The sequence below is a fragment of the Sporisorium graminicola genome, chromosome SGRAM_7 (assembly GCF_005498985.1).
Source record: "Sporisorium graminicola strain CBS 10092 chromosome SGRAM_7, whole genome shotgun sequence".
Lineage (NCBI taxonomy): Eukaryota > Fungi > Basidiomycota > Ustilaginomycetes > Ustilaginales > Ustilaginaceae > Sporisorium > Sporisorium graminicola.
In genome coordinates, this window is record NC_043737.1 from 870,997 (window position 1) to 884,369 (window position 13,373).

At 56.4% G+C, this 13,373-nt stretch overlaps 5 protein-coding genes across 5 annotated transcripts; 2 read left to right on the forward strand and 3 right to left on the reverse strand.

Moving 5' to 3' along the window:
• Positions 1-368: 368 nt before the first annotated feature.
• EX895_005748 (uncharacterized protein) lies at positions 369-2,241 on the forward strand (the record flags this gene model as incomplete). Its single annotated transcript, XM_029886340.1, has 3 exons — positions 369-472; positions 598-772; positions 1,525-2,241. The coding sequence occupies 3 exons, from the start codon at positions 369-371 to the stop codon at positions 2,239-2,241; spliced, it is 996 nt and encodes a 331-aa protein (XP_029737571.1).
• A 142-nt stretch (positions 2,242-2,383) lies between these two features.
• EX895_005749 (uncharacterized protein) lies at positions 2,384-4,633 on the reverse strand (the record flags this gene model as incomplete). The annotated part of the gene is made up of 1 exon (XM_029886341.1): positions 2,384-4,633. One exon carries the CDS (start codon positions 4,631-4,633, stop codon positions 2,384-2,386), a length of 2,250 nt encoding a protein of 749 aa, XP_029737572.1.
• Positions 4,634-5,786: 1,153 nt separating this feature from the next.
• On the forward strand, positions 5,787-6,605 carry EX895_005750 (uncharacterized protein; the record flags this gene model as incomplete). Its single annotated transcript, XM_029886342.1, has 1 exon — positions 5,787-6,605. One exon carries the CDS (start codon positions 5,787-5,789, stop codon positions 6,603-6,605), a length of 819 nt encoding a protein of 272 aa, XP_029737573.1.
• Positions 6,606-7,369: 764 nt separating this feature from the next.
• On the reverse strand, positions 7,370-9,742 carry EX895_005751 (uncharacterized protein; the record flags this gene model as incomplete). The annotated part of the gene is made up of 1 exon (XM_029886343.1): positions 7,370-9,742. One exon carries the CDS (start codon positions 9,740-9,742, stop codon positions 7,370-7,372), a length of 2,373 nt encoding a protein of 790 aa, XP_029737574.1.
• Positions 9,743-11,539: 1,797 nt separating this feature from the next.
• Positions 11,540-12,610, reverse strand: EX895_005752 (uncharacterized protein; the record flags this gene model as incomplete). Its single annotated transcript, XM_029886344.1, has 1 exon — positions 11,540-12,610. The coding sequence occupies one exon, from the start codon at positions 12,608-12,610 to the stop codon at positions 11,540-11,542; it is 1,071 nt and encodes a 356-aa protein (XP_029737575.1).
• Between the last annotated feature and the right edge of the window lie 763 nt (positions 12,611-13,373).

Genomic DNA, 13,373 nt, shown 5'->3' on the forward strand with positions numbered 1-13,373 from the left:
GACACGATCCGAAAGGGGCTCTAGCGTTCGGAAGCATGCGGTAGAGCATGTCCAAGCTGTGAAAAGGACGGATCTTTCCCTGAATGCGGGAAGCAGCAAGCAGCTTGCTACTTGCATCCCCGTGCCGCTTCCTCTTCAATTTCCCGCGTCAAGATTGAGAGAGGCCGAGAGTGTGGAGTGGCTGGTCCGTGAGAGCGCGGCAGAGACAAGGCCGGATCGACGCATGGTTCATTCAGTCTGTGTGCCCTTTGCGTTTGTGGGGATTCAACTCACTTCTTCGTCACTCTCACATTCTTTGCCTCCTCTCCATCACTTACACTCTCGTCTCTTCTTCACATCCGCTCTTCCTCTCACTTCTGTAATCCAAAATGGTCAAGGCTACTGTTATCGGCGCCGCTGGTGGTATCGGCCAGCCTCTCTCGTTGCTGCTCAAGCAGTCGTCCCTCGTCACCGACCTCGCCCTCTACGATGTGTAAGTAACTGAGCGATTCCATGGCCGCTGTCCCACATGCTCTTGCTGCTCGTGGTTTTCAACTTTATCACAAATGGTAGCTGACCATCGCTCTGTCTTGGCTCTGCATTCCCACAAAACAACAGCGTCAACGCCCCTGGTGTCGCCGCCGATCTCTCGCACATCAACTCTCCTTCCATCGTCACTGGCTACCTCCCCGCTGATGGTGGCCTTGGAAAGGCCCTCAAGGGTGCTGACATTGTCGTCATCCCCGCCGGTGTCCCCCGTAAGCCCGGCATGACCCGTGACGATCTCTTCAACGTAAGTGCATGATTCGAGCCACCTTGCCCCCCATCGCATCCCTCACCGTCAACTCCTTGCCAGCGGAGTGGCACTGTCACTATGGCCGCCAATTTCGCCTTGATCGTTTGCGCTTCTTTGCACGCCATTCATCAGGTGTTGTGGCGCGAGCGCACTGTCGCCCTCGCAACCTTGTTAGACACCCACCACAGCTGATGCAGTCGCCAGCAGGTGATGCTGCTGATGCTGCTGCTATTTTTCTGGCACAAATTTTGGGCGTGAAATTTGTTGGTCCATGCGCAGGAAAGCAAACGCACGCGCGGCTGCAGCTCCGCTTTTTCGAAGCTGGAACTCGCAGAATTTGCGGCCCTTGACCGCAGACTCTTCTGCGGCAGCATGATCAGCTGGCCTCAGCATTGATCTACTTGCGTCGAGCGACGTTTACTGTTGCGGGAGAAGACGATGTCACATCATTGATCGGGACAACAGCTGACAGACATAATTCTGCTTTGATGATACCCCCTTTCCCCCTCGCTCGGCGGAACCTTGCACGGACTCGATATTCTGTAAATGCTTAATCGCTGATCTCGGATGGCTGCTGCACTCTCCCAACAAAACCTCGGTATTCTTGCACCTGCATGCATCGCGGTCATCTCTGCATTGACATTGGCGGCCATTCTCGTGCTGCGGCGACAACATCTCCACGGCTTCTTGACGCCAACTCCTCGCTCCTCGCAACGCTCGCTTGCGCGAAATGACTTCTACTCCATCAGATCAACGCCGGTATTGTGCGCGACATTGCCGTCGGCATTGCTGAGCACTCGCCCAAGGCATTTGTGCTCGTCATCTCGAACCCGGTCAACTCGACCGTCCCCATTGTTGCCGAGGTGCTCAAGAAGAAGGGCGTTTACAACCCGAAGCGTCTCTTTGGTGTTACCACGCTCGATGTTGTGCGTGCCTCGACCTTCATCTCGGAGGCTGCGGGCAAGCCTACCGAGTCGCTCAACTACCGCATCCCCGTCGTTGGTGGACACTCCGGTGTCACGATTGTGCCTTTGATCAGCCAGTCGCAGCCTCCGATTTCGGTGGACCAGGCCAAGATCGAGCAGCTCACCAACCGTATCCAGTTCGGCGGTGACGAGGTGGTCAAGGCCAAGGACGGTGCCGGTTCGGCTACGCTCTCCATGGCTTACGCTGGTGCTCGTTTCGCCATCGCTGTGCTCGAGGCTGCTGCGGGCAAGGCGCTCGCTCACCCCGAGATGGCCTACGTCGACCTCACCTCGGACGCCGCTGGCGCCAAGGAGGTCACCGCCGTCATCGGCAACGACACCCCCTTCTTCTCGGTGCCCCTCCAGCTCGGCCCCAGTGGTGTCGAGAAGATCCTGCCCCTCGGCAAGCTCAACGACTACGAGTCCGAGCTCATCAAGAAGGCCGTCGCCGACCTCAACGGCAACATCAACAAGGGTGTTCAGTTCACCGCTAACCTCTAAGTGCCGTTGCTCTGTAGCAGCGAACGCGAGCGAGAGGTCGTCCGCCTCGGCGTTGATGAAATACACATGAATTGCGTCTGCTTTGCTGATGCCTGCATGGCGTGGATGATTTCTGCTTCCAGAGAGCTTCGTGTGAAGAGACTTACATGACAATGCAATCGCCCTCGATGAGACGCCCTTCGTCGTCGTCGTCCGAGCCAAGACTGGAATGCGCGCGAGGCCGCCAGAAGCGGCTGATCAGCTGTATGGGGCGGTTTCTGGCGACAACCCCTTCGCTCATTCGACAGATGTCGTCCTTGTCCATGAGACGGTCTGCGATCCTGTGAGCCCGAGTAGATGCGACTATGTTTGTCCGGGCTCTCTTTCTGCTTGTTCCTGTATCGGTTATATCAGTCGGTGCCTCTGCAGGCGACGGCAGTGGCGGGCAGGGAGTGTGAGAAATGGGTGCAAAGATCTTGATGCTCTCGTCGATGCCCGAAATGGCAAAGACGGGCAGCTCCGGGTGCATAGCCATGACGTTGACCACACTCGTGTCTGCGTGCCAGATGCCTTTGATCTCCGAGGTCAGCTTGTCCCACATGAACCAGTTGCCGTCGTCGGATCCCGAGACGACGTAGTTGTCCGCACCGCCAGCGAATGCGACATCTTTGACTGTCTCTGCGTTGCGATGGCCCCTGTATGCGGTGCGTGGATAGACGATCGGTACGTCACGGCTCGCGCCCAAGTCCAAGTTCATCTGCTCTTGTTCATCTTCTTCCAGGAGATGCACCAAGTCTTCGTCGGAGAAGTCTCCGTCACCGTACTCGTCTTGCTCCATGTCTGGGTCTTCGGATTCGACGTCGTACTCCTCGTCATCGTCGCTCTTCTCGGCCTCGATATCGACGTGACCAGCCTCCGTCGTTTCACCTTGACTAAACAAGTTGGGACCATGTGTGCTTTGCTCTGCAGTGTTGCTTCGCTTATCCCAAACCTGGTCCACGTCGGTCCTAGGCTCTTCATCCTCTGATTCAACTGTCGAGGCTTCCTCTGGAGAGTCCGGACAGTTCCGGGCTTTATCCAGATTAGCGTGAACAATTCCAGGTTCATCGTAGATGTCGAAGCGGTGAATGTGGCCGGAAGAGTACGATACGAGCAGGTCTCTGCCGTTGTACTCGCTGAGCTTGCAGGCCGTGATGCTGTTGCAGTTGCCGTTGAAGAAGTGACGATTGGCCGGTCGAGGCGCGACATCCACCAAAGCGGTCCGACCATCGCTCTGTACCAAAGGCGCGGAGAAGCCGCCTCGTGGGATGCCAAAAGCGCGAACGCACATTGTGAGAGCATCTTGCTGCTCTTCGTTGCTGAACGACATGCCCCAGTCTCGTTTGATGAGCCTTGGAATCATTCTTCGATCATGTAGATAAGCCAGCGAGGAATCTCCGGCAACGGCAAATAGCCACGGTTCGAGCTTGCTCAGGGAGAGCGAGTAGAGCACCCAAGGGTAGTGGGCGAGCGGCGGCGGGCAGGATCCGCCTGTTGGACTACGACAAGTGTGCGGAACGCGCAAATCCATTTGACGCACATCACCATCTTCCCCGCAGGTGAGAAAGACGTCGGGAGAAACTTCGGTCGAGATGCGCTTTGCCCTGCCGCGATGGCAGCGGAAGACACGGATACATGCGCCACTGTCTTCGTTCCAGACGCTGTATTCGCGGCCGGGAGATGTACGGACGATGCTGGCTTCTGCTCCCCCTGACGCTTGATCGCTTGTTGTTGACATGTAATTGATGTCAAACACGCGGACATGTGAGTCGCCTGCACAGGTGAACAGGCGACGCTCAGAGGCGTTGGGGGCCCATTTCACGGAAAAGATGTTGGCTCGATGACCCGTTTGGATCTTGCCTAGCATACCAAGACCCATGTCAGGATAGCTACGCTCTGGCCACACTTGGGCAATGCCGCCAGCATCAGTATCGGCACTGGTGTCAGGCATGCTGTGACTGCTGCTGCTGCTGCTGTTGCGCTGACCATGATCGTCGTGAACGACCGATGGGAATGCTTCAGGGTCAAGGTCTTGCTGTGGATCACTGTGGCGCGCCAAAGCCATCTTGTTGCGGGCCAAGATGCGAGGATCTATCGAGGGATAGACATGGTCGGAACCGATCTTCCACAGGCAGACGTCGCGGTCATCGCTTCCACTTGCAAGGAGCTGGCCGGAAGGAGACCAGCTGAGAGCATTGACGCATCCGGTGTGGCCGAGGATACGGCCTGAGGCATCTTGGTCGCCAAGAAAGTCTGTTATGTCGAGACGATCGATGAAGGGATCATTGAGCTGATGCTTCTTGCGGTGGTTGATCGACCATGGGATGGTGCGCCTGGCTGGTGAATCGAAAAGCGAGGTATGTGAGAACGCCATCGAGAAAGCTGTTGTGGCCTCCAGAAGCCAAACTCGAAGCCAGATCAAGACATCGAAATCAAGACGATGAGCCCGACATTGATGGTCGGCCTGGACGATAGTGGCAGTGTCCCTTGAAGGCGTCACGGGTTCCGCTATTTTACAAAGCTACGGTCCAATCATGCACTTTGCTCATTCTCTTTCTCTAGCAGTGTCCCATCAATTCCGTCCAAAGTCACTTGATGCCTGTCGGCTGACAAAGCGCTCTACACTGCTTCCTCACAGAGTTCCGAGCGGTCTGAATCATTTCTCGATGCTCCAAGACGGATCTCGAGCTTTGAGTGTGACTGTATCGGAAAGTGCGAGACTCGATGTGCTTTTTTGTATGCAGCCTTGCATGAGAGCTTAGAGATAGATGTAAAGCTTTGCTCGCCTCCACCTCTTTCGGAAATCCCGCACGGATCTGTGTTTGCTGAGTGTTACTTTCGCAAGCACTCAACGCGTCGGTGGGCCTTGCGTGGTTCGCGTGGTTCTGGGGCGGTTTTTTCTTTTGTTCGGCAGGATCGTAAGTCCACCAAGAGTGTCTTTTGGCATGTCGCTCTTCTGTTCCATTTAATTTGCCATCACATCCTAAGCCTCCAGGAGCATTTTCGGTCGGTTCTTGGCAGAAGAATCGGCTCTATCACAGCATCAGCCCAGCATGACTTTATTGGCCCGCTAACTCCAATCGTCACGAATGGGCGGTGGCGTAGTAGACAAGGAGCGCTCCAGAGAGGCGTCGAGCGATGCCTCTCTGTGGGACGACATTGACGATACCAACAGCACGTTCGCCGGCATCATCACTCCTCCTCTGCCACAAGACTCACCTCTGTCGCAGCTACAAGCCAAGGCATCGCATCCAATCACCATTATCGATAGCACTCCGGAATCCTCGACGCTGCATCATCACCATCAAGGACTGGATCTCGAGCTCTTTCCTAGCAGTCCAGCATCGCTCGACTACCCTCAGCCTCCTTCCTCCTTCGACTTTGATGCAGCAGCGGGGAACGAGCCCTGGAGTCAAGCAGGTACCAAGGCTACCCAGTATCTCCGAGACGAATGGCTTATCTCGGTCGGACAGAAGCAACCCAACGATCTGGTTCAAGACTTGTTAGCACACGACCCTGCCGCCAAAATGCCGGACCCGACGTCTCGAGCACCAGTCCAGGGAAATGGTTCGTCATCCTCTCCCAGGTCGACATCGGCTGCTCGTGCGCCATCCGATACGTCAAAGCGTGGCCGCTCCAGTCTGCTTGATCAACTCGATATCATCTGCAGCAGCCCCTCGCAGCACTTGACTTCAAGCCCAAACGCCGTTGACTTCGAGAACGGGAAACGATCAGAATTAGTCGAAAGCTCGGCATCAGAGCGGAATCCTCTTCAGCCTGTCACCAGCATCGTTTCGAATGGCGATGCGCCGGCCAGGCACCAGGACAAACAAGATATTAGCGCCACGGAAATGCTTGAAATGTCGTGCTCGCCGCCCACGCAGACTTTCCCGCACATGACGCTCATCAAGGACATGCCGCAAGAGCTGCAGGATCTCTATCACCGCCTCGCCTACGGAGCATCTTCGTCGTCTTCAAGTACGACGCCAACCAATCCTGGAACAACTGTGAGGGGAACCCGAGGAAAGACGTGGCAGACCACATGGGAGGACGATGCCGATGTGCCGGATCGAAGCACTAGTGCGGCGGATGCATCCAGCAGATCCAATGGTGCGCGGGCGGGCAGCACCTCAGCTGGCTCAAGCAGCCGTGGTCGCAGGCCGGCCGGTTCCCCAGCCACTACAGCAGCACGCAAAGGCGCACGAGCGGCGACAAAGACTCGTTCGAGCTCGACAAGTGGCAGCAACACTTCGAGTCGCGGCCGAAGTCAGTACTTTGCCTCTTATCGTGGGCGTGGGCGTGGACGGGGTCGAGGTCGAGGACGTGGTCGTGCAAGAGGCCGTTGACCACCCTATGCAATCGAGGCATACCAACTCCTTGCCTATCTAGCATTCTCATTATCTCTCTATTGCATCATCGCACACGCAGCCGATACCTTATTCAGCCTGATCGCCACAGTGTGAATGAACGACAGGCATGGTTTGCGGGCCTGGAAACGACGAGCACGCATGCTCTGTGTGCAATGCAGACACGTTTCTTACGGACTTCTTGTACCACGCTTTCACTTCTCTCTGGCTGCATTGACGCGGTCTCACTTTGCAGATTGGGCAGCGCTTTGCAATGCTATTGCAAAAGTCGACATTGAGAGTAAAGGATTGCGAGCACGAGACAGCAAGGCCAGGACGTCGACGCGCAACAAACGGAGACGACGCGTGTACAGACAGCATCCGTGCCCTGGACGCCAGACCGAGCGTTCGGAACATGCCTCGATCAGCCATGGCGATCTGCCTGCGTGTTCCCGCGTCTGGCGCCCTAGAGCAGCGATGTGTCGGCTTGCTCACCATCCACCCACAACGCCAATTCGCACACAACCGCAATGCAGAACGATCGACTGAGCCATAAATTATAACAAGTACTACAGACCAACCAAACACAGAGAGGGGGGCGAAAGCCTTCTACAAGACAGAATTGGGATCAAGAGGCCCGACAAAAGGCGCGCGCGCGCGCGCGCGAGAAAGAGAGAGAGAGAAAGAGAGGTGAGACTGTGCAACCAGACCAGAGAAAACAAAAGTGCTATGCAAAGAACGAATAACGACAACGCCTCCAACCATCAGAAAGCCAATCCCCCGGCCGCAGCAGCGTCTCGCGAAGTCTTTCGATCGAGCAAGCCCAGCATCTTGGCCACGGCGTTCTCGTCCACCTCCAACTCCTTGCCGGCGTACAACGACGGCGACGAGCGGCTCGCAGCGAGCGAAGCAGCGCCATTGGGGCCGTAGATGCTCGGAGTCAACCCCGAAGCGGTAGGAAGGTACAAGGCCGGTGCCGGCTTGGTCAACGCTGCAGCGGCAGCCTTGCGCCTGTTAAACGGCGGCTGGAAGAGTGGCTGCTGCTGACGCTGCTGCGACGATCCGATGGAATCAACCAGCTCCTCGAGCTCGCTTGCGTTGGTGGAGAGGAAGGCCGGGTGCTGTGCCAGACGTGTGTACACGGTGATGGGCGAGAGCGACGAGTCGTCGTCCTCTTTGTTGACGCCACCGGCTTTGATGCCAGATGACGATGCCGACGACGATGACGAGCTGGCATCAGAGAAACTGGGACCCACTTGCGAAGCAGCATACTGCTGGTGATGCATAGGAGGCTGGAACCCGAGCTGCGCATAAGGGCTAGCGCTTCGCTTGGTCATCTTGGCTTCAAGTAGACGGAGGAACATCTGCGCGTGCTCGGCCTGCGTCAAGTTCTGTTGCACCTCGCCGCCCTTGCCGTTGTTGCTGGGCTTGGAAGAATCGCAGTCGACGCTCGAGTTGTTCTTCGAGTCGTCGGTGGCGTCGTCGCTCATCTGCTGGCTGCCAAACGTGAAACCGCCGCCCCCAGGGGTCAGGCCGCCGTTGAGAAAAGCCGAAAGGTCGAAGGGAGATGGCGCACCGTTGTTGGAAGCCGCACCGGTGGCCTGAGCAACAGCCTGCGCCTTTTCATCGAGGATGCTGTCATCACCCTCGAGAGCGTGGCCAGCAACCTGGGACCACCAGCTCTGATCGCCAGGCATCTTGTTGTCGCTCAGGTTGAAAGCGAAAGGAATAGGGTTGGGGTTAAGCAACGCGCCATTCTGCTGCGTGGGCATGGGCATGGGGTAGATGTTGGCGCCCGGCGCCGAGGACGGTGGCAAGCCAAGAGCGCTGGCGAGACCGAGACCAAAGTCGCGTGCATTGGCACCGAGCATGGCTGAACCAGTAAGCGACGACAAGTTGTTGTTGTTGTCGTCGTTGTTGCTATTGAGGTTGTCGGCGGACGACAAGGACGACTTGGAGTTTTTGTTGTTGTCCGAGGCGTTGTTGAGGTTGAGCGAGAGGATGGGGTTGGCCGAGGAGCGATCGTGACGCGACGAGGCGTTGTTGGCAGGCACGGCGGTGGAGTCGACGTCGGTGTCGTCCTTGTCGTGGCCAGACTGTGCGAGCTGTGCGAACCAGTCGTTGTCAAAGGTGCTGTTGTTGTCTTCGATGGGCCGGGCGGTGGTGGTGGCCTTTGGCTCAGCGGGCACAGCAACAGCAGCCGTCGAAGATTCGTTCGAGCGCTTGTTGCGACTCTTCACATTGGCATCGTCAAGCAAGCTTGGGTTGACGCCACCGGCGGTGACGGGAAGCAGCTCGGTGAGGCCGGGCATCTGGGAAAGTGACGAGATGGGCGCTGATGTGGCAGTAGAAGCAGACGAGGTACCGGTACGGTGGCGGCTAGATTGCTGCTTGTTTGTGGCGACGGTATGGACTGCGTTGTGTTCGGAACCGGCAGCAGCAGCAGCGGCATTGAGAGGAGGCATTGGAGCCGACGAGTTCATGAGTGGCAAACCAGGCGCACCGCGTGCCCAGACGTCCATACCAAGGTCGAGGGGTGCAAATGACTGTTGGTGGTGAGGAGCGCTGTGTGGGTGACGTGGGTGTGGAGCGTGGTGGTGCGGCTGCTGGTGTGGATGCTGTTGATGTTGCTGCTCTGCACTGTTGACGGACTCGATGATGCCGGGAATCATGTGGGCGAAGCCGAGACGAGCAATGAGCGACTGGAGCGCTTCGTTTTCGTCCTTGAGTCTGCGAGCGAGACGCTGGAGCTCCGAGTTGGCTTCGAGGCCCATCTGGTCGAAACGGCGACATCGCTCCTCGAGCTCTCTTACGCGAGCCTCGCGACGCTTGCGGAACTCTCGCTGCGCCTTTCTGTTCTGGAGTGTACGCTTTGTGACGAGAGGCGCATCAGGCTGACCGGGCACAGGGACGAGCTGCTGGCTGGCCGAGACTTTACCGATAGAGGTGATGTTGGATCGCTTGGACGGGCTGGAGGGTGAGTCGGAATCCGAACCCGAGTCGATATCGTCGTCGTCGTCGTCGTCGTCCGAGAGCGACAACTTGCGCTTGGCAGTGGCGTCGCGAGAGGCCAAGTGTGCCCTTCTGGTGGCGGCAGAAGCACCTGCTGCGCTTGTTGCCGCTGCTGTAGTGGCCATGATTGGACGAAGGTGGTAGATGTGGTGGCAAAGGTGTTGGTCGTCCAGTTGATCGATTCTAGAGACGAAGATGAACCACACGAGCGGGCGATGTTGTTGAATAGCTGACAGAAGATCGGGATACAGAGAATTGATCAAGTCGACACAGACAGCGGAGAAGATGGTATCCAGAGGAGGAAGTGGGTGATGGACGAGGAAGAGAAAGTGTGTGTGACGCTGGACAACGACGGGTCCTGCCGAAATCGACTTTGGATTGGCGTCTACGCTACGGCAACCGCGGCAGGGAAGAGCAAGGCGTGATTCAGCTAGAACGCTTTTTGTGGTTGTGGTTGCAGAACAGTGAAATGAAAGTGGCTTGTACCGCTGCTTGTGTTTGCTGCAGCCTGAGTCTAATTTTCGTAGTGAATGCACGTTCCCGGTTCCATTTTGAATAACGACGACCAGGATCGAAAATACAAAACCCTAGATCGAGACTCGCAGACTCGCATTATCTATTTTTGTGGCTGTCAAAACGAAATTCCTCTCGGGCTCCGAGCAAGCATCGTGGCCTGTAAGGCACCAAGACAGTCTGGGGACAAACTCACCTTTAGGCGAGGCAAGATCGATGATGCCGTCGCAGTTTCACCTAACCACCACCGCTAGCCAGTCCCCGTCGAAGCCCAAGTCAGGAAACAGCTTCCCTCCGATCCCGCTGTCTTGGGTTCTGTTGATCGTTGCAGGTGAGTTCGCCCGCTGTGCCGCTGTGCCTCTGGATCGTCCCTTCGTCACCACGACCAGCAACAGCGGCTCCTCAACCGATGGCCGATACGCTGGAACATTGGTGATGCCATTGGGAGGCCGAAACCGGCCAAGCCAAGCCAAGCCAAGCCACGCCACTTGTTCAGTGAAAACCGTCTCCGCTCCGGCTTTTTCTTTGGTCTGTGTCTCGTTTTCCCGTCGCATGGCCGAGTCAATTCCGCGGTTTTGCGAGACCAAACCAAGCTGTATCTCTATGCCCATATCCGTCCTCGCCACCTGAAGTCGATCTGGAAATACTTGGATCCCCTCGTGTCGATCCGACGGTCCCTTTTCAATCGTTCACTGGATGCAGTCCTTGCCCGTTCTGACCATGACGAATCTGTCTCGACATTCTTCCGCATGTTTTCACAGAGCAGAAAACTCTAGATTCGGACTGTCGCTTGCAACCTTTGGCTGTGAGCTTTTTGATTTGGAGGTGCCGACCTACAGCCAGTCCACCAATATGATCGTTAACCCTTTGATCCAGGTTGTTCCTGATCCGAGAGACCCCTTTTTTGAGAAAGCGAAAGCTATACGGAAAGGTCGGCCTGAGCATTTGTCGTCGTCATTGCAAAAAGCGAACGTACTTTTTATAGATTAAATGCATACCCGAGTAAGTATAGATAGCTATGTTAGACCATGCTCTTGTCACATTCTGGTGCACTTCCCCCTTTACCCGACTGACTGCCACGATCATGAAGTTTGCGTTCTTCTTGCCACGGTCACTTTGTCGTTTCACTGCCTCCTCGGGACGATCCCACACCTTCGCACTTTCACACAAGATCAAACGACACAAGGGAAAAGCGATGAGACAGATTGCTTATGCCAAAACCGGAACATGAACGATGCGAGAGAAGCGAAGATTGGAGCCAATGCGCATGCTTAGAAGGCGAAATGTAAGAGAGAAAACGGACTGTCCCGTGAGACTAGCCCAAGACCAAACGAGTCGGGTCCACCATGCTGATGCTTTCGACGTCAACAACAAGCCTATATTCGGCTTGTCCATCCTGCCTTCGCCGCTCAGAGCAGGTTGTAGATCCTGTACAGAGGGAACTGGGTTCTACCTCCGTGCGCACCCTCTCCAAAGTAGGCACCTCCACCGTAGACCTCCTGTTGGCCGTTAAAGTTGGCCTCGGTAACAACAGTGAGCGAGTTGGAGCCAAACTCGCTCCTCGTCGACGATTTGACGGAAGCGGTGCGCCATCGGTCGTTCGACTGGAAGCGGTAAGCGTTGGGAGCCTTGGCGCCAAACAGGTTGGTTTTGCCGCCCACACGGATGGGGTGGAGCTTCTCGCTCCCATCAACACTCCCAAAGTTATCGCCAGTCAGCTGGACCGCGATTCCGGAGGGGTTGGGGTCGTTGAGGTCGAAGGCAGTGAGGGGACGCGGGCCGCCAAAGGCAACCAGGACATTGTCTTCGGGGATGTAAGCGACGCCCGTGTATCCGGGGCGTTGGCTTCCGTTGGACTCTTCCGAGAAGAACGGTGTGATGCTCTGCCCATTGGCCGACACCTTTGCGATTGCGGGCATGCCGAGCGCAAACACGACGTACGAGTTGTCCTGTCCATCCTGGGCGGAAGCCACGGGTCCAAAGGGAAGCGTCCCCGTCTGTTGCTGGAACTGCGTCTGCACGCCGTTCAGCCCGACACTCCACGCCGGCGCACTGTTGGCATTCACGGGTAGATTGAAGCGGTGGAACGAGTCGGTTCCATCCGGCCTCTGTCCGCTATCAAATCGGAATGCGGCAGAGTTCTTGGCTACGGCAAACAGCTTGTTGCCCGCGCCGTTGACCGACAGCCCCGCCATCTGCTGGTCTCCACTGCCATCCGACGACACGCCAGGGATGAGCAAGTTGAAGTGCGAGCCGTCGTTGACATTCCATACCGAGACGCGACCCTTCCACAGGTTCGACTGGTAGAACAGGTTGCGCGCCTTATCGAAGACAGCATCTTCAGGATAGAGGTTTGTCACGTCGATGTTGTACACGTCCGGGACAGCGGCGCGGGACTGGACCGGTAGGGGGAGGGCATTGAGACAGGTTGACGCGACCGCAGCAAGTGCGACAATGGTTGTGGTAACGCCCAGCTTCATGGTTGAGAATGGTTGAGATAAAGAAGACCTGAACGGGGCTTGACGTGAGAAGACTTAAACGAAGTTGTGTAGAGACAGTGTATGAGGAACGAAGGTGATGATGAGCCAGGAGGGGGTCAAGTGGAGAGGGGAGCGGTGATGACCAACAAGTGAAGGAAGGAAAGGAGGAGAAGCAAAACGTTGAGCGAGGATATAGAAGAAGGAACAGGAGAGCAAGCCGATGGAAGCAGCTGTCCGTCAGGCGACAATCAACCCACTCGTGCACGCAAAGCAGCACCGCCTCCTCTCTGTCCTTCTCTCTCTCTCTCTCTCTCTCCCGCGAGAGCACACGTTCAATGAACAAGCTCAGCGCCCCCTCTAAGCGACAGCTGCTTCTACGTCTAGATTGTCAAGCGACGTCTACCATGAAACACTGGGGTCAGGAGACCTGCCTTCTTGGTCGATCCCAATGAAAAGTCTCTAAGCGAACCCTCGATCGTGTTGTTCTGTTCTACGTCCAACGTTGTCGACGGCCGGCAAGGGCGGCATGCCGTAGCAGTGCGGCACTCTTCACCACAAGGTCGGGTTGCTTGCCGCTTGGCGCGCATCTGTCGGCATCGCTGTTGCAAGACAGCTCTGAGCTGTGCACTCTATGCAGCTGACATGTCTCGACGCTCGAAGAATGGATGCTACTTGCACACTGTAGAGGAATATTAATAATAAAAAGTAAAAACCCAAAATTTCTCAGATTGACAGCTCGCCTGGCACGTCTCTTACAGCTCGC